Source organism: Phodopus roborovskii, unplaced genomic scaffold, assembly GCF_943737965.1.
Source record: "Phodopus roborovskii unplaced genomic scaffold, PHOROB, whole genome shotgun sequence".
In the NCBI taxonomy this organism is placed as follows: domain Eukaryota; kingdom Metazoa; phylum Chordata; class Mammalia; order Rodentia; family Cricetidae; genus Phodopus; species Phodopus roborovskii.
In genome coordinates, this window is record NW_026125295.1 from 22363619 (window position 1) to 22383872 (window position 20254).

The 20254-nt window shown below is 44.3% G+C and overlaps 1 protein-coding gene across 1 annotated transcript in view; it reads left to right on the forward strand.

Annotated features, from left to right (window-relative positions):
• LOC127234235 (coxsackievirus and adenovirus receptor homolog) overlaps positions 1–19189 on the forward strand; it is a 32874-nt gene extending 13685 nt beyond the window's left edge. The window contains exons 2-8 of the mRNA XM_051201093.1: positions 1084–1307; positions 4953–5157; positions 7830–7999; positions 9450–9654; positions 12746–12915; positions 15508–15712; positions 19128–19189. Coding sequence (XP_051057050.1) covers positions 1084–1307; positions 4953–5157; positions 7830–7999; positions 9450–9654; positions 12746–12915; positions 15508–15712; positions 19128–19189 — 1241 coding nt within the window. The remainder of the gene's footprint in view (positions 1–1083; positions 1308–4952; positions 5158–7829; positions 8000–9449; positions 9655–12745; positions 12916–15507; positions 15713–19127) is intronic.
• The last annotated feature ends 1065 nt before the right edge of the window (positions 19190–20254 follow it).

A 20254-nucleotide genomic window follows, 5' to 3' on the forward strand; every position in this document is an offset into this window, starting at 1 on the left:
GCAGTCCTAGAACTCACTCTGTAGACCAGGCTGGCCTCGAACTCATGGAGATCTGCCTGTCTCTGCCTCCCAAGTACTGGCATTAAAGGCATGTAGGCCCAGCTCTAAATTTGCATTTTAGAAATTCCATTTTGTCTGTTATAACTGTATATGCTGGTTTGAATGAGAATGGCCCTCGTAGGTTCATAGGTTTGAATACTTGGTTCCTAGTTGGTAGAACAGTCTGGAAAGGTTTAGGAGATGTGGCATTATTGAAGGAGATGTGTCACTGTGGGCAGACTTTAAGGTTTCAAAAGACTTTGTACATACCCATTGTGCTCTCTACCTCCTGGTTGTGGATCTAGATAGGGGCTCTTGGGGCTGGAGAGATGTCTCAATGTTACAAACACTAGTTCTCTCAGAGGACTTGGATTGGATTCCCAGCATCCACATGACAGCCCACAACTCTTTGTAACTCTTCAGTCCCAAGGAATCTGACACCGTCTCTGGCTTCTGAGGGCACTGCATGCTTATGGTGGCACATGCCTTTAATTTCAGCACTCAGGAGGCACAGGCAGGCAGATCTGTATGAGTTCAAGGCCAGCCTAGTCAACAATGCAAGTTCCAGGAGAGCCGAGGCTACACAGAGAAACCCTGTCTAAAAAAGAAGATACAACAACAAAAAATATAGAATCAGATTTTATGAAAATTGAGAATTAAGGACTATTTGGCAGAAAGTACATCAAAATTTACCCAATAGTGCCCTGCCCATGGAGTTCCCAGAAGCCTGTGGCACAGTGGCTAGCACAAACCATCAATTTGGCCTTGCATTTGTAGACAAAACTGACACCCCAGAAGCTCCAGCTAAATCCCCTTGTCTACATCTTCTGGGAAGAGCGAGCACTTGCTAGCAGAAGCTTGTGTCTGCACAACAGTGGGAAGTGGGTGGTGCTCTAGGGGAGTCATTGAGGATGAGCTGATGTCCACACTCATTCCACATTCATGAGCACAAACTAAAACCTGGGCATCCCTGGGTGGGAACTGCATCCTTCTAGGTCCAAGTCTCACCCACATCTCCTCATCCTGTCTCCTGATTGTCTTCAGCCTGGGGCCAGCAGATGCAGATGCTCAATGTCATGCCCATGTTTCTGTCTCCAGATTTCACTGGAAGTGTGAACATCACTACTCCAGAGCAGACAATTCAGGAAGCCCAAGGGGGAACTGTCCACCTGCCCTGCATGTTCGCCCTTGGCCCCGAGGACCAAGGACCACTGGATGTTGAGTGGCTTCGGCTTTCAGGACCTAATAATGAGGAGGTAGACCGTGTGGTGAGTGTGCCCTGTGTCTGCTCAGTCTCACGAGGCAGATGTGGTATGGTGGCTGGAAGCCCGACTGCCCAGGCTTGTGAACATGGATACAATGACTGGAGATTTCAGGAAGGAGGGGCCATTGGATTTGTCCAAGGCTTCAGGGGACAAAAGGGTGTGGAAGTGCCATAGTCACTAGACTGTAAGAAGTGAGATCTATGTCCTCTGTCTTTGTCACTCTTGTCTCCTTCCATTCTACTGTGTTCCCAGCCTGGTCTCAAAGTCCAGGCCAGTCATCCTCCTACTTGGACCCCCCTTCTGGTCTACAAGTCACCTCACTACACCTGGCCCGGGTAGGAGTCTAAGATTTACACGAGGCTCCCATAACCAGCAAAGGGTCACGAGATGATGTACACAGTACCATGATTGTCTGCATTACCACAGTCTGTTCTCCTCGGTTCAGGTTACTTCTCCTGTGCAGTTACTTTCTTAAAAAGCCAAGGGAAAGCTGAACATGGTGGCACAGGCCTGCAACCCTTCTCTGTGTAGGTAGGCTGAGGCAGGAGGTTTGAGAGTTTGAGGCCAGCTTGGGCTACATAGCAAAGTCCATGCCAGCCTGAGATGCATAGTAAGACCCTATAACAAAACAACAAATAAGCAGAATTTTAAAGCCTGTAAAATGTCAGTGTTAAATTATAGAAATCATATGAAAATATTGTTGTAGATGTTTTTCTCATCGAAGTGATCAGAGCCAGATGAAGAACACTGGAAAGTCAAAGCTAGCTCTGAGGAGGAGGCACACCCAAAGATCACATCCGTGTCCAAGGACTGGCTCACACTTGTGTTTTGGATGGCTCTTTAGTATTTTATTTTATTTAGAATGTTTCATGTCAGCTTCATCTAACATACTTACTTAAAGAACGAATCAGTGTTGGACTCATGGGGATGGCTCATGGGGCTCATGGGGAAAGAGGGCTTGCTATACAAACATGAGAACCTGAACTCGCATCCCTAGCACCCACGTAGAAAGCTGTGTGGAAATGTTTGCCTATAACAAAAGCACTGGGGAGGGGAGGGAATAAGAGGATCATGGAGGCCTGCTGGTTTCTATCTCGGCTGGTTCAATGAGAGACCTTCTTGTGATGGATAGTTTAACATCAACTTGATACAACTACAGTCATTCATTTGGAGAGGAGGGAACCTTAATTAATTAAAAAAAAAGTTTCCATAAGATCAGGCTGTGGGCATGCCTGTAGGGCATTTTCTTAATTAGTGATCAATGGGGGAGGGCCCAACCCATTGTGGGTGGTGCCACACCTGGCATTGTGGTCCTGGGTTCTATAAGAAAGCAGGCTGAGCCAGCCATGAGGAGCAAGGCAGTAAGCAGCATCCCTCTGTGGCTCTGCATCAGCTCCTGCCTCCAGGTTTCTGCCCTGACTTCTTTTGATGATGAACAGTGATGATGAAGCATAAGCCAAATAAACCCTTTCCTCCCCAACTTGCTTCTCATGGTGTTTAACACAGCAATAGAAACCCTGACTAAGACACTTGTCTCAAGAAAATAAGGTAGTGTGTGATAGTGATGGACATCCATTGCTCTCTGCTTTCCTCTGCAGACCCACAGGCCCATATTACCACACACACACATACTCTCTCTCTCTCTCCCTCCCCCCCAAACAAATAAACAAACATAAAGCATTAAGGGCAAAAAAGTAATGCTAAGAACTTATATTAGCCTAGGGAAAGGAAGCAAATGAAAATATAATAATACGTATTGGATATATGTTTTAGAGTGTGTGCATCCTCAGTACCAGCATCCACCCCAGGCCCCTCTATCCCTGCTCGCCCTTGCCAGGGCCATAACATTCCATTACCATTCAAGACTCTCATGTGGTTGCCCTGTGGATAAACGCTGGGGTGGACATAGGTAAAGAGTCCACACCTTCAGTGCTATTGGCTGACACTGGGGTTGAGTGAAGAGGTTGTGCTGAGAAAATGGCTTAGATGAAACCGCTGCTCCTCAAGGGAGCCAGCTGTGGACCCCTGACTGCTACTGCTAAGTGCTTAGCTTCCAACATGCAGATGAAGATGAATGGAGAGCTCCAGGGAGTCCTGGGAGAGCATCAGCCAGCTAGGGGACACACAATACAGAAATGGACTGCTGGCCCCCTTGGCTCTATAGGTTCCCACAGAGCACAGCTGGGATGCCAGTTACTCTGTGTGCTGCTCTTCATCAGAGTTAAAGGTTCATCTGAAGTTGCCTGGTCTGGCAGTGTTCATTCGTGATAATTATGAGCCGGGCACTGCTGTGACAGGTCTTGTGGCATGTGACAATCGTAAGATGTGTTAAACCAATTTTTAAGAGATTCTCAAGGTGATTACTACAAATCTTTCCCAACTGAAATTTAACACAGTTTGTTGCCTTCTACATATCTTTCCAAAGCCTGTGAAAGCCTGAAAATTCACTAGCTTTAGGGTCATGCTTTAGACATAGAAAGAAGCCCTGGAATAAGGCTGATTTTTCTGTTTGTTTTAAAGATTTTTACAGCTATTTAAAGCATTTGTGTGTTTTGTTATTTTTTTCCTATTAGCATTTATGAATTGTATGTACATAAGCAGTATTTTTAAAGATTTGTTTTTATATTTTATTTTACAATGTTTTACAATATATCCTATATTATTATATTTATTATTATGTTTTATGGTATTTATATATATGTTTTGCCTGCGTGTATGTAATGCACCATTTGTGTGCATTGCCTACAGAGGCCAGAAGAAGACATTGGATCTAATGGAAGTGGAGTTACAAATGGTTGTCAGCCACCAGGTGGATGCTGGGAATTGAACCCGGGTTCTCTAGAAGAGCGGGTGCTCTTAACCTCCAGCTCAGTAGTGTGTGTGTGTATATACCTTAGTTTATTAAGACAATGATTCACTCTATAGTTCAGCTCATGACCAGGCTTCAGTATTTCTAGTTCCTGGAACTACAGGTGTGTCCCATCATGCCTGGCTCCCAATTATGTATCCAGACAGAAAAAAAAAACCTTTTTTTTCTAATTAGATCCCACAGGTAAATGATGATCAGTGTTCTTGGGAAGCAATGGAGTGGTATGTTGTTGTTGGTTACTTGGTGATGGACTGCGGCCTCTGAGGCAGCTGACAGAACGGGAGCAGACAGGGATGAATCAGGATGTGTTCCTGTCCAGCCTCACCAAACCCTTCCCTATCAGGTTATGCTGGTTATTGCCATGTCCAGCCTCCTGTTCTCTGTTTAAAATGAGAGTGTGTGGTTACGAGGATCACGCAGGTGACCTTCTACTTTGTCGTTCGTTCTGTGCTTTGAATATCTAGGTTTTCTCATCCTGCCTACACCTACCTCTCTCATTCTTCTCCCGGTGTCCATTAGTCCTCCCTCCCTCCCTGCCTTCCTTCTGTTCTTCCATCCTTCCTCCTTCCTTTCTTCCGTCCCTCCCTTCCTTCCTCCCTTCCCGCCTTCCTTCTGTCCTTCGGTACTTCCTTCTTCCTTGCTTCCTTTCTTCCTTCTTCCTTCCTCCTTCCTTTCTTCCTTCCTTCCTTCCTTTCTATGTTCATTCTATGGCAGCATGGTTTTGTTTATTTTCTTTTCTGTTTTGGCTTATTTTTCCCCTTGTTTTTGATTGCTTTCAGATTCTTTTGTATACTGTAGATAAAATTTATTCTGACTTCTACTATGATCTGAAAGGACGAGTAAATTTTACAACTGATCATATTGTGTCTGGTGATGCCTCCATAAAGATAAGACATGCTCGGCCTTCAGAGAGTGGCACCTACCAGTGCAAAGTGAAAAAAGCCCCTGGTGTTGCCAAGACAACCATCAAGTTGACAGTTGTTGGTAAGTCACTGTTGTTGCTAGAGAGTAACAGGGTGAAAGGTCACAGTACTAAAGTCACAACATTTATGAAAGACAAATGTAGCTTGTACAGTAATAATTATATCTATCTATCTATAGATAAATATTTATTTTCAATATCCTGGGGGTAAAACACGGGGCCTCATGCTTAGTAGGAAAGGGCTCTGCCACAGAGCCACACTCTTAGCCTAGAGTGATAATTTTAAACTTGTGAAGGATGCCTAATGTCCTCATATACCATAAAATGACAAGCTATAACATTTTTACATAAGAAAAATAAAAAGTCAGGCAGTGGTGGTGCATGATTTAATCCTAGCCCTCAGAAGGCAGAGGCAGGCAGATCTCTGTGAGTTTGAGGCCAGCCTGGTTTACAATGTGAGTTCCAGGACAGAGGGGGCTGTTACACAGAGAAACCTGTCTTGGGAAAAAAAGAAGAAAAGAAAAAAAATACTTTCTGTGCAAAATTATTGGAGATTTTCAAAATAAATTAAGTCTTGTTGGGTGGGAAATAACCCTGATCTTGGACTCGGGAGAGCTGCATCATCGTCATTGTTACTGTAGTTTTGGGTTTGGTTTTCTGAGTTTACCCAGAGAATTAAATTTCTACATTTCCTCTGGCCTCAGTCTACTCTGCATGTATGGAAACATGGAGTAGGAAAGCTGTAATCGTCAGTGTACCTGTCAGTCACCCCTCAGAGCTGCACGTGAGCACGCTGAGCTTTTGCTTTCACTGCACATGGACTAATGAGGTTTCTTGGTATTTAGGATGCTGGGGATGGAAAGTGAGTGTGTGTGTGTGAGAGAGAGAGAGAGAGACTGTGTGTGAGAGAGAGTGTGTGTGTGTGTGAGAGAGAGAGAGAGTGTATGTGAGTGTGTATGTATGTGTGAGTGTGTGTGTATTCGTGAGTGTGTGTATTGTGAGTGTATGTATGTGTGAGTGTGTGTATGTGTGTGTATGACTGTGTGTGAGAGAGTGTGTGTGAGTGTGTGTATGTGACTGTGTATGTGTGAGTGTGTGGTGTGTGTGTATGCGTGAGTGTGTATATTGTGCGTGTGTGTATGTGTGAGTGTGTATGTGTGAGCATGTGTGTGTATGTGTGTATGAATGTGTGTGAGTATAAGTGTGTGAGAGTGTGTGTATGTGTGTGTATGTATGAGTGTGTGTGTGAGTGTAAATATATGTATGAGTGTGTGTGTGACTGTGTGTGTGAGTGTGTGTGTATGCATGAGTGTGTGTATTGTGCATGTGTGTATGTGTATGTGTATATGAGTATGTGTGAGTGTGTGGATGTGTGCATATGTGTGAATGTGTTATGTGTGAGTGTGTGTATGTGTGAGCGTGTGTGTGTATGTGTGTATGTATGAGTGTGTGTATATGTATGAGTATGTGTGTGTGACTGTGTGTGTGTGTGTGTGTGTTTGAGTGTGTGTATGTATGTGTGTGGGGGGGTTCAGCTCGTGGCCAAACTTACATGGAAGTTCCTTTACCTACTGAACCACTGTGCCACCATTAGATGCAAATGTTACAGCATACAAATCTTAGGGTAACTTGTGATCATTTAAAATGCCTTCTCAAAACTACTAAAATAAATTTGATTAAACTTTTTAGAAAGGAACTGTGAAGGAAGGTGAAATAAGAAATGTCTTAAACATAATGCCAAGGGCAATCACTTAGTGAATTTATATATGTGCAGTGTTAGAATGAGACTGTCCACCACTCAGCCTGGCTCCCAGTTGCTGGCACTATTGGGTAAATTTAGGGTGTGGCCTTGTTGGAGGAAGCATGTCATTGAGGGCAGATCTGAGGCAAAAACACCATGCTATTCACACTGTACACTCTGCCTCCTGCTTCCTATCCATGATAGGAGTTCTCAGCATGCTGTGCCAGCTGCCAGTGCAAGTTGCCATGGCAGCCATTCCCCTCACCCTCCTAGAACTGTAAGCCCAAATAAGTACCTTCCTTCTACAAGTTGCCTTGATCAAAGAGTCTTACCAAAGACAATTGAAAAGAACCTAATACTGTATATGAGAAACTTGGAAGTGATTCTTTATAAATTGCCCTCAACAAAGTTTGTTGCACTGAAATAATTTTCACCATTCAGGGTTAAGAATGTAGCCCATTGTAGACTGGTTGCCGGATATAAATAGACCTTGGCTTCAATTCTCAGTACCACTGCCACCTGAGTATCAACAAAAATGATCAGATTTCATGAAAATTTAGAATTAAAGACAATTTGGCAGAAAATGCATCAAAATTTACCCATATGCCCTGCCCAGAGTTCCTGGGAACCTGTGGCACTCTGGCTAACATGAATCAATTTGACCTTGCATTTGTAAACAAAACTGACACCCCAGAAGCTCCAGCTAAATCCCCTTGTCTTTTCTGGGAAGAGCAAGCACTTGCTAGCAGAAGCTTGTGTCTGCACAACAGTGGGAAGTGGGTGGTGCTCTAGGGGAGTCATTGAGGATGAGCTGATGTCCACACTCATTCCACATTCATGAGCACAAACTAAAACCTGGGCATCCCTGGGTGGGAACTGCATCCTTCTAGGTCCAAGTCTCACCCACATCTCCTCATCCTGTCTCCTGATTGTCTTCAGCCTGGGGCCAGCAGATGCAGATGCTCAGTGTCATGCCCATGTTTCTGTCTCCAGATTTCACTGGAAGTGTGAACATCACTACTCCAGAGCAGACAATTCAGGAAGCCCAAGGGGGAACTGTCCACCTGCCCTGCATGTTCGCCCTTGGCCCCGAGGACCAAGGACCACTGGACGTTGAGTGGCTTCGGCTTTCAGGACCTAATAATGAGGAGGTAGACCATGTGGTGAGTGTGCCCTGTGTCTGCTCAGTCTCAGGAGGCAGATGTGGCATCGTGCCTGGAAGCCCGACTGCCCAGGCTTGTGAACATGGATACAATGACTGGAGATTTCAGGAAAGGAGGGGCCATTGGATTTGTCCAAGGCTTCAGGGGACAAAAGGGTGTGGAAGTGCCATAGTCACTAGACTGTAAGAAGTGAGATCTATGTCCTCTGTCTTTGTCACTCTTGTCTCCTTCCATTCTACTGTGTTCCCAGCCTAGTCTCAAAGTCCAGACCCAGTCATCCTCCTACTTGGATCCCCCTTCTGGTCTACAAGTCACCTTACTGCACCTGGCCAGGGTAGGAGTCTAAGATTTACACGAGGCTCCCATAACCAGCAAAGGGTCACCAGATGATGTACACAGTACCATGATTGTCTGCATTACCACAGTCTGTTCTCCTCGGTTCAGGTTACTTCTCCTGTGCAGTTACTTTCTTAAAAAGCCAAGGGAAAGCTGAACGTGGTAGCACAGGCCTGCAACCCTTCTCTGTGTAGGTAGGCTGAGGCAGGATAGTTTGAGAGTTTGAGAGTTTGAGGCCAGCTTGGGCTACATAGCAAAGTCCATGCCAGCCTGAGATGCATAGTAAGACCCTACAACAAAACAACAAATAAGCAGAATTTTAAAGCCTGTAAAATATCAGTGTTAAATTATAGAAATCATATAAAAATATTGTTGTAGATGTTTTTCTTATCAAAGTGATCAGAACCAGATGAAGAACACTGGAAAGTCAAAGATAGCTCTGAGCAGAAGGATGCATGCCCAAGATCCCATTTCCAAGTACCTGTATCACACATGACGTTTTAGATGGTTCTTTAGTATTTTCTTTTATCTCAAAAGCTGCAGATTATTTTCATCTGACACATTTTATCTAAAAAATATCAATATTGGGTAGCGATGGTGGTATTTGCCTTTAAATCCCAGCACGTAGGAGGCAGAGGCAGGTAGATCTCTGTGAGTTCAAGGCCAGCTTGGTCTACAGAGCAAGTTCTAGGACAGCCAGAACTGTTACACAGAGGAAACTTTGTCTCAAAAAAATCAAAGCAAAGAAAATCAACAATGGGTTGGAAAGATGGCTCCATGGGTCAGACAGAGTTCATGCACAAGGGCAAAGAGCTATAATGAAATCCCTATGGACGTGAATAGTGGTATGTGGAAATTAATGCTGTTAGTTTCAGCTTGTGAAGGGCAGAGTCAGGAGGATGGGTGGACCTTTCTGGTTGCTAGTCTATGCCCAGGTTCAGTTTGAGACCCTGTCTCAAATGAGTAAGATGGAGAGCACAGAGCAAGACATCCAGTGCTTTCCTGTGCCCTCTGTGCCCTCACAGGCAGGTAACCACACACGTGCACACAAGTACTTTGCCTGTGTTTTGTTTCTGTTAGTTTATTTTTGCTTCCTACTTTTATTTTCTTTTAGGTTATTTTATATTCTGCAGACAAAATTTGTGATGATGTCTATCCAGATCTGAAAGGGCGAGTGCATTTTACCAGTCATGACATCAGATCTGGGGATGCATCCATAAACATAACAAATGTTCAGCTATCAGATGCTGGCACCTATCAGTGCAGAGTGAAAGAAAACCCCGGCATTGTGAACAGGAACATTAAGCTGGCTGTCACTGGTAAGTTCCTGTTGGTAGTGATGTGTGCCTTAGGTGTCTGTGATGGGAACTCACAGTACTAAAGTTACAGTGATTTATCAGACAAAACTTTTATTCTAGAGAAATAACTATACTCATTTTTGCTATGTTATGGGTGAAACCCAGGGCTCATATTTGCTAGGAAGGGACTCCAACACTGAAACACACCCCTGGCTCTAGAATAATAATTTCAAACTTTGGGGTATTTCTAATGTCCTCACATTAAGTGAGACATAAAGTGAACACATTTTTTTTCTTTTGCAAAAGAGAAAGAAGTGAGTTACTTTTTGTTGTTGTTGTTACTTCATTTTCTTTCATGCATCTGAGTGTCTTGCCTGTGTGTATGTCTGGAAGCCAGAAAAGGGTGATGGACCTCCTGCTACTGGGGTTACAGAGAGCTGGGGAGCCACTGTATGGATGCTGCAAACTGAACCCGGGTCCTCCAGAAGGACAGCCAGTGCTCTTAACCACCGAGCCATTGCTCTAGCCACTTGGTTTCTGGTTTTTGAGACAGGGTCCCACTATGCATCCTTGGATGGCCTAGATCTGTGTAGACCATGATGGCCTCAAACTAACAGAGGTCTGCCTGCCTCACCTCTCAAGTGCTGGATTTAAAGGCATATGGCAACATGCCCAGCCTATGACAAACTTTGTAAAGTCGTTGACAATTTAAAAACTAAGCAAAGGTTGTTTTTCTGCTTAAGAATTTCATACATGCATATAATCTATTTTTATAAAATCTACCCCCAGTTGGTACCTCCTTTTCTTCCCCAATCCCTCACATCCTCCTCATCTACTGGGCAGCTGCTCAGGGTCTCTATCCCTGGAGAAAACAGCCTCTCTCTCCCTGAGCAGCCATCAATTTCCATGCTTCTCAGAGGTGCACTTCATAAGTCCCCTGCCTCACCCATACTGGGATTCTGGCTAGCTTGACTTTGCAGGTTTCTGTAAGCAGGTCCTTTGTAAGTTGTTTGAACATAATTATATGTTATTCTGATTGTTGTCCTCTCTCTCTCTCTTTTAAAGATTTATTTATTATGTATACAGTGTTCTGCCTGCAGGCCAGAAGAGAGCACCAGGCTGTGTTATGGATGGTTGCGAGCCACCATGTGGTTGCTGGGAATTGAACTCAGGACCTCTGGAGAAGCAGCTAGTGCTCTTAAGCACTGTGCCATCTCTCTAGCCCCTGACTGCTGTTCTATAATGGGAGCAATAATTGGGGGTGGGGGAACATGTTGTTTGTTTTTCATGTTACTCTGGTTCTGTATTGGAGCATGTGCACCAGAAGAAAGAAGTTCGTTAGCTGCACTAACACCTCCCCGCCTCCCTCTATATATCCATGTCTCTATTTCTCTCATTCTCATGTCACATTTCCGTGTTCAGTGTAGGAGTATACGATACTCAGGAGAGGAGTCAGTTGTAAAAAGGTCGAAGCCTTGTTTTTTGTGGAACCTGTACCAAGGACTACAGCTCCTATCTATTCTTTCAAGGCCTACTACTGCCTGTGTGAGCAGACACGGTCCAAGACCCACACCCGAATGCTGCTCCTCTCCTTCTGTGTGGCTTTCCAGCTCTAGCTCCACCTTTAGTAAGCTCTGGTCAACAGAATGTTGGGATGGAAGGTCCTGAGTGGCCAGGAGGCCCGTGGGAGGTATAAGACTCTGCACATTTCTCTGACAGCCAGCATGGTTAAGAGTTTCATTGTGTGAGAAAGAACCCTGAGCCTGGACTCAGGAGAGCTGTGTTGTTGCTTTGAGCTTCTGAGTTTGCCCTGAGAATTAAATTTCTACATTTCCTCTGGCCTCAGTCTACTCTGTGTGTATGGAAACATGGAGTAGGAAAGCTGTAATCGTCAGTGTACCTGTCAGTCACCCCTCAGAGCTGCATGTGAGCACGCTGAGCTTTTGCTTTCACTGCACACAGACTAATGAGGTTTCTTGGTGTTTAGGATGCTGGGGATGGAAGAGAGAGAGAGAGAGTATGTGTGTGTGTGTGTGTGAGAGAGAGAGAGAGAGAGAGAGAAAGTGAGAGAGAGAGAGTGTGTGAGTATGTGTGTATGTGTGAGTGTGTATATATGTCTGTGTGTGTGTGAGAGAGTGTGTGTGTGTGTGTGAGAGAGAGTGTGTGTGAATGTGTGTGAGTAAGTGTGTATGTGTGTGTATGTCTGTGTGAGTGTGTGAGTACGTGTTTGTGCGCACGCACGCATGTGTTTGTGTGTGTGAGAGAGAGAGAAACAGAGAGTATGTGAATATCTATGTGGGTACACAGGCACTACAGTATGCCAGTAGATGTCAGAGGACAACTTTCAGGATTTGACATTCTCCTTCCACAGTGGCTTTCAGGGATCAAACCCAGGACATCAGCTAGCCTGACAAGCATTTCACCCAGGAAGCTTTACCTGACTTTGCCAAAATTATTACTTATTTAGCACTCATATTATTATCCCTCAAGTAAAACAAAACAGAAAAGGATTTTCAACATCATCCTTAAGTGGGATCTAAATGGAAGGCTTTTCAAAAATATGTGTTATGGCTAGAGCTATGGCTCAAGTTAAGAGCACTGGCTGCTCTTCCCAAGGACCAGAGTTTGATTCCCAGCACCCACATGACTGTTCATACCTATCTGTGACTCCAGTCCCAGAGATTCTATGCCTTCTTCTGGAATCTGTGGGCACTGCACAGGGAGTCCCCAGGGAGCCTGTGGCACTGTGGCTTCTATGAATCAATTTGACCTTGCGTTTGTAGACAAAACTGACACCCCAGAAACTCCAGCTAAATCCCCTTGTCTACATCTTCTGGGAAGAGTGAGCACTTGCTAGCAGAAGCTTGTGTCTGCACAACAATGGGAAGTGGGTGGTGCTCTAGGGGAGTCATTGAGGATGAGCTGATGTCCACACTCATTCCACATTCATGAGCACAAACTAAAACCTGGGCATCCCTGGGTGGGAACTGCATCCTTCTAGGTCCAAGTCTCACCCACATCTCCTCATCCTGTCTCCTGATTGTCTTCAGCCTGGGGCCAGCCAGTGAGTGACAGCAGATGCTCAGTGTCATGCCCATGTTTCCGTCTCCAGATTTCACTGGAAGTGTGAACATCACTACTCCAGAGCAGACAATTCAGGAAGCCCAAGGGGGAACTGTCCACCTGCCCTGCATGTTCGCCCTTGGCCCCAAGGACCAAGGACCACTGTTCGTTGACTGGATGCAGCTTACAGGACCTGAAAATGAGGAGGTGAACCGTATGGTGAGTGTGCCCTGTGTCTGCTCATCCTTACCAGGCAGATGTGGTATGGTGGCTGGAAGCCCGACTGCCCAGGCTTGTGAACATGGATACAATGATCTTAGAACACATCAGGGACAAGATGTGGTAGAAGTTCTGAAAATGTGAACTTGAACATTTGTGATAGGAAGCAAGGGACAAGATGGGTATGCTGAGTGGGCTGGGCAGCAAGGGCATGTGTGTGGAGTGTGTGTGCCAGTCATTACACTCTGTCAGAAGTCAGCTTTTAAAAAAAGATTTATTTAAGAGGGCACCATATCTCATTATAGATGGCTGTGAGCCACCATGTGTTTGCTGGGAATTGAACTCAGGACCTCTGGAAGAACAGTCAGTACTCTTAACTTCTGAGCCACCTTTCCAGCCCCCAGAAGTCAAATTCTGTGTCCTTTATTTTTGTCATGATCAAACTTCGCCTCCCTAGCTACTGGAATACAGGTGTGTCCCGTCATGTCTGCCTTCCAAATTTTCATTAAGACAAAAAGCAATTGCTCTTTTTTTTTGTGTTACATTATATAGGCCAATTATGATAGCCTTCTTGGGGGTGCAAAGAGTGGCCTGTTCTTTTTTTTTATTGTTCTTGTTTGTATGTGGTCCTGTCTAGTGTCACCAAACCCGTTTTTAGTACTAGGCTGTGTTATTTAATCACGTTGAATGTTATTTAATCACACCAGACTCTGTGTTTTCCATTTGTAATGAGAATATGGAAGCCAAAGATTTGGCTTGGCACTTAAGAGCTGGCTGCTCTTCCAGAGGACCTGTTTTTAGTTTCCAGCATCAACATAACTGCCTGTTACTTCAGTTCCTCACGACCCAGCACTCTCTTCTGGCCTTCGAGTGCTGGTGTTGGAGAACATTGTTTTTAATTAGGCAACGATAATTGCATTTGTTTATACCGCAGAATATTACTTCATCTGTTAAGGTGTATTACTTTTGTTTGTACTGCTTGTGTTTGATGATGTAAAGAGGTGTTTAATTATGTACAGATGTGTCCCATCTGTTTCACTTTGCCTGCCTAAGGCACCTAATTGGTCCAATAAAGAGCTGAAAGGCCAATAGCTAGGCAGGAGAAAGGAGAGGCAGGGCTCGTGGGGAGAGAGAGTAAACAGGAGGGGAAATCTAGGCTTGGAAGGAGACGGGGAAGAATGAGAGAAGGGGGCGAGAATGAGGGACACACCCGGACGTGAAGCCGGAAGGAGGGACACTCCTGGAGCATGAAGTCAGGCAGACACCAGACAGCCATAGAGAAGCAGTGAAAGTAAGACATGCAGAAGAGAGGCAATAAGCCCCAAATCGAAAGGTAGAGAAAGAGAAACCGGTGCCTTTAGGTTAAAAGAGCCAGCCAGGAAAGTGCCTAAGCTAAGCCGAGCCTCCAAAACTAATAATAGGTCTCTGTCTCATAATTTGAGACCTGGTTGGTAGCTCAAAAGAAGAAGGCTGTTACATGCTGGGATTATAAGTGAGTGCCACCACACCTGGCTCAATCTAAATATGATTTAAAATAGAAAAACCAAAGCTTAAAATAATAATAAAAAATAGGGTTGTGGGGTTACACCTCAGGCCACAACCAGTCCATTTTGTTTTTGTTTTTGTTTTTTTTTTCGAGATAGGGATTCTCTGCATTGCTTTGGAGCCTGTCCTGGAACTAGCTCTGTAGACCAGGCTGGCCTCAAACTCACAGAGCTCCGACTGCCTCTGCCTCCCAAGTGCTGGGATCAAAGGCGTGTGCCACCAACACCAGGCAAACACAGCAGTCCATTTTTACTTCATCATTTGGTTTTTAAGTATTGTAGGTTTCCTTGTAACGTGTTCCTTTGTTTCTCTTCTTCATTCTTTCCTCCCTCCCTCCCTTCCTCTCTCTTCTTTCTGTGTATATAATGTAGCACGCGTGTGTGTGTGTGTGAGTGTGTGTGTGTGTGTGTGAGTGTGTGTGTGTGTGTGTGTGTGTGCGCGTGTGTAGATTGCACATGTATATGTATGGGTGTACATGTGGAAGTCAGCCGTTGAGGTCGGTGCCATCTCCGCTCTCTCTCCATCACGTTTGAGAGATATGGCCTCCTGCTGAAACTGGGGCTCACTGACTGGCCAGCAAGTGCCTAGGCTTTGCAGCCCCAACCCGGATTCTAGTTGTAGGCTTACAGAATGTGAGATCATGTTTGGCTCTTACACTGGGGGTGGGGCGGTACTAGTTCAGGTTCTTATGCTTGTCTGTCAAACACTTTATTTACTGAGTCATCTTTCTAGCTCTCTTTACTTTCTCTCTTTTCTATTTCTTTTTAAATTCTGTGATAACATGGTACATATACAGATTTAACAAAAGATTTTTTTTATGTGAGTTTTTTTTTTTTTTTAACTGTATGTACTTCTATATGGCATGTACCTGCTTAGTGGAGGTCAGAAGAGGTTGTTTAATCCCATGGGTCTGAAGTTACAGGCCATTGCCATGTGGGTGCTAAGACCCAATCCTGGGCCCTCTGGAGGAGAACTACAAGCTTCTAACCCCTGAGCCATTTCCTTAGCCCATGTTTGTCTTTTTCTTATGTTCTGGTTTTCTTTTAGTTTATTGTAAATTTAGCAGACAAAATTTATGATGACTTCTATCAAGATATGAAAGGACGTGTGAAATTTACTAGTAATGACATCAGGTCTGGGGACGCATCCATAAGCATAAGCAATGTTCAGCTATCTGATGCTGGCACCTATCAGTGTGGAGTCTTTCATGGCTCTGAGACTACCAAGAGGACCATACAGCTGACAGTAGTTGGTAAGTTACAGTTGTTGGTAGAGAGCAATGGTTTGCTAACTGGGTGAAAGGTCACAGTACTAAAATCAAGCATTTATATAAGACAAACATATATTTTACAGTAATAATTGTACTTACTCATTTTTGACATGTGCTTGCTAGGAAAGAGCTCTACCACTAAGCCACATCCCTGGCCCTAGAATTATAAGAAAACGTATGAAGTATTTCTAGTGTCCTCACATAGCGTAAAACATAAAGCTGGCATGTTTTTAGCTAAGAAAAAATAAAAGGTAATTAACTTCTTTGCAAAATTCTTGAAGATTTTCAAAACAAATGAAGTCTTGTTGGGTGGGAAATAACCCTGATCTTGGACTCGGGAGAGCTGCATCATCATCACTGTCACTGTAGTTTTGGGTCTGGTTTTCTGAGTTTGCCCTGAGAATTAAATCTCTACATTTCCTCGGGCCTCCGTCCACTCTGTGTGTATGGAAACATGGAGTAGGAAAGCTGTAATTGTCAGTGTACCTGTCAGTCACCCCTCAGAGCTGCATGTGAGCACGCTGAGCTTTTGCTTTCACTACACATGGACTAATGAGGTTTCCACGGTGCAGAGCTGGGTGTTTGGGATGCCGGGGCTGGAACAGAAGAGGAAACTGATGGATTGGAGAAGCCAGTCCACATCAGGCAGCGATGTCACACCCCTGGTACCAGTGTTTTTACCCGGAAAATGGGAGACAAGCCAGGCTGGGAAGTGGTAAAATTGTCTCACTGATGGTCAAGAAGACAAGTGGGAACTCCTATGACCAAAGGGCTGAGAAGTTTCCTTTCTTTCTGTGGATTGTGTGGTTAATGTGCCCAATCTCCCTCCCCCTAAGTCCCGAAATTGGAAAGGTGATAGTTCCCAGTACACTTGAGCACCTTACTGTAGCAGGCTCCATGCAGGTAGATGGTGGTTAGTGCTCGTTGTGACAGCAAAGCTCCTGTTCTGCAACCTAAGGTCTCATGTTTTGGAGGATCCTTGGGGACACAGTTTTTGTAGGAATTTCTGATTGTCTGGTACAACCATAGACGTAAATAGTCAGTGTCCCTCCACACACACACATGCTCAGTCCCTTCTATTCGATTGACTCATCAAGAGGTGAAGAAGGGTTCCATGTAGGAGGCAGCCTCTTCTGAACACTGCTGTCATCTAGGGAGGGCTATCAGCCCAGGGACCAGGAAAGAGAAAGGCTACTGAGCTCATCCACAGGCAGTGATGGCTTATCTCCTGCTGGCAGCAGCACTGAGCACAGACCCTGCTCAAAGGCTGAGTGCTGCCAGTTAGGAATGCTTCCTATGGGGTGAAATAAGTGACCCAGCCTGAGTGACCTCACTGCTCCACACACTTTGGCATTCCTTAGTACAGTTAATTGCATTTCTCTCTTTATACTGCTTTGTGTATGTATTTTTATCACATTTATTTGTGTGTGTGTGTGTGTGTGTGTGTGTGTATGTGTGTTATAGGAGTCGGTTTCTCTTTCCATCCTTGTGTCCTGGGCATCAAACTCAGGGTGCCCTGCTTATCAACAAGTGGATACTGAGCCAGCTCTATTTGTGCTTTCCAATAAGGACATCATATTGTTATTTGCTTCAAGATTTGTTTGTTTTGTGTGTTTTCACTGCATGTATGTATGTCTGCACCACAGATATGCCTAGTGCCCTGAGATCGGAAGAGGGTGTTGGATCCCTCACAACTAGATTTATGGTTATAAGCCGCCATACGGGTCCTGGAACTCAAGCTGGATCCTCTCTGGGGCAACAGATGCTCTTAACCACTGAACCATCTCTCAAGCTCCAAGGATGGCATATACTCTTCACTGTACTATTTGTTTTTATGTTAAGGGTCTCCTTGGCTGACCTTGAATTTGGGCCCCTTCTGCCTTGCCTCCTAAGTCTTAGGATTGCATGTTTGTATCTATAAATGCTTTGCATTGTTGAGGCTGTAAAAATATTTCTAATTTTTAGCATATGTAAATTATACCTATTATACACAATTGCTTTCCCTAAAGCTAATGTTTTTCTTTTCAGGCTAATCATCTGCTCCAGAGATCTCAACAGTTGAACTTTTAGTAAGTTTTGCCAATTATTTGATACTTGAGTCTTCAATGAAATATGCCCTGTGTCCCTGCACCCCTTCAACCTCAAAAGAGCCCTTCGTGAGAATAATAAACCAGTGTCTCCTAGTTTTGTTTGACTTTGCTTTCTTCAGTTCTCCCCAATATCCTAGGGTTAAAGAATTTGGGACAATTATCTTGGAGATAGAGATGTAATTTCTCTGGATATCGGTTGGTAAGAACAAATATGGTTTGGAATTTCAAGCTTTGGAAAAAGAATCGAAGTCCTTCAAACAGCACTGTTTTAACTCCATTTCTGTGCTCGCTGGAGGAGAGGTGTAATGCAGAGAAGTTTGCTCACTGTCCCGTTCTGCACTTTCTTGCAGCGGTGACTCTCCAGTGTTGGGCTCCTGTAATCCAGCATCGGAAATGCCTTTTCCAAGGTGCTGAAGGTTTCACACTAATGTGCATATTTTGCTTTATTGGTGTATGTATGTGTGTTGTGTGTGGTGCATGTATGCATGCATATATACTCATGGAGGCCCAAAGTTGAGCTTGGTGGTCTTCAGTAATGCTCCACTTTATTTTATTGAGTCAGGTTCTCTCATCTGAATCCAGAGTTCACAGAGTGGCTGGCTTTTTACAAAGCTGGGGTTCAGTTCATAGTCCCCTCTTTGGATGGCTCACAACTGACTGTAGTGCCAGCTCCAAGGCATTCAGTGCCCTTTTCTGGCCTGGAGGGGGGGGGCATACAGATGCACATGTACATGCGCACACTGAGTGAGAGAGAGTGAGTGTGTGTGTGTGTGTGTGTGTGTGTGTGTGTGTGTGTGTGAATGAATGATGAATCTGCCATTCACTTAGGATAAACCACTGGGTTTCCCTACAGCTGCAGTACTTCACTCACAGCTTAGTAGCTCAAGCTACAGAAATTTCTTCAGTTTTAAGAGAAAAAAGTCTAAACTCAGGGACCACAGGGCTCCTGCTGCAGGCTCCAGGGGCAACTCTGTTTCTTAGTTCCTTTTGCTTGGAGAACCATTTTCCATCCTTTTGGCCAAGGTCCCGATGGCAAAGGTCCCGATGGCAGGCAGCAAAAAGATAGCTTGCTTTCTAATCCAACTGCTAGTCTGTCTCTTTATTGGGTAATTGGGATGATAAATTATTGTTCAAAAACTAGTATTAACTACCATTTTGTTACATTTTCTTAAATCTCTTTTGTTATTGTTATACTCCTATATTCTCTTGCTTGTTTTCATCCTTTTCTTTAGATCAGTGTTCGTCCCAGTATCCTCCTCAGAGGTGACTTAGTGGTTATACGTTCCTTTAACCTGTTTTTCCCACAGGTTTTCCTTCCTCCTATTTCGACTCAGTTACCCAATACCTCGACCTTGTTATTAAGCCTTGATATTCTCTCTCCCACTTAATTTGCAAGACTTTCAGTTGTGCTTTTTATTTGACTGAATTTTTAAGTTTTATTTCACTTTGGCTTTTCTTCGGAAATTCTATCTCTATTTAATTCAATTTTCATGTTGAATTGTTTCCTTTATTTCAGTACCTTCAGTCTTCATTCTGGCATTCATCCATATCCTTTATGGGTTCCTTCAACGTATTTATAATAGCTGTTTTGAAATTGTACTTTGTTTGTCATTAACTTGCTTGAAGTTTTGGAGATGTTTTATCTTGATCACTCATGCTTGTGTTTTTGTTCAGTTTTTAGTTGTGTTTCTTGATATGGATGTCTGGTTCACCCTTGTTGAGTGGGCATTTGTATTGGTTTGCTCTTATCTAATCTGACAGGTTATGGGCCACCAGCTGAATGGTGCTTGGGGCTTCCTCCGTCCTGGGGCCACTCAGTGTTTATGTCCAAATGGAGTGCAAAGGGAGAGTCCATCCTCTCCAGCACCTGGGTTTCCAAATGGCTGGTCCATTTCTCTGACTTCCCCCACTCCAGCACCTTGGTTTGCACATGGACCTCTACCCTAATACAGCTTTCTGGTGCCTGGTCCCTGGCACCTTTTGCATCTTAACTCGTGTCTTCGCTCACTTTAGTGTGGTTTCATATTATTGAGACCGTTCTCATTCATTTCCTCACCATCATCCACCAGGTTGCCAGACCTGCTGGTGTCCTGTGTTTACAAAATGAACATCTACAAACTCCTAATAGGAAGGAAGTCTACAAACCAAAGGAAGATTCTATCAAGTCTAGCTTGACAACTGAGCTTCCTGGTTTCTCACAAGAGAAACCCCCCAGGCAGCTAGAGGTAATGTTGATTGGAATCTCATGGGAAGGTCTTGTGACTCCCTTCCTCCAAGAGGAAGCAGCAGCAAGACTCATTGTATCACCTTGCCATCGGCTATAGTTCTGTTTATTTTGGCACCGTGACTGCCAAGAATCAAGGTCCATCATAGATAATCCACCTGAAGGTGTTGATGATCATGTGAACCCTAAGAGTGAGCTGCAGCCATGCAC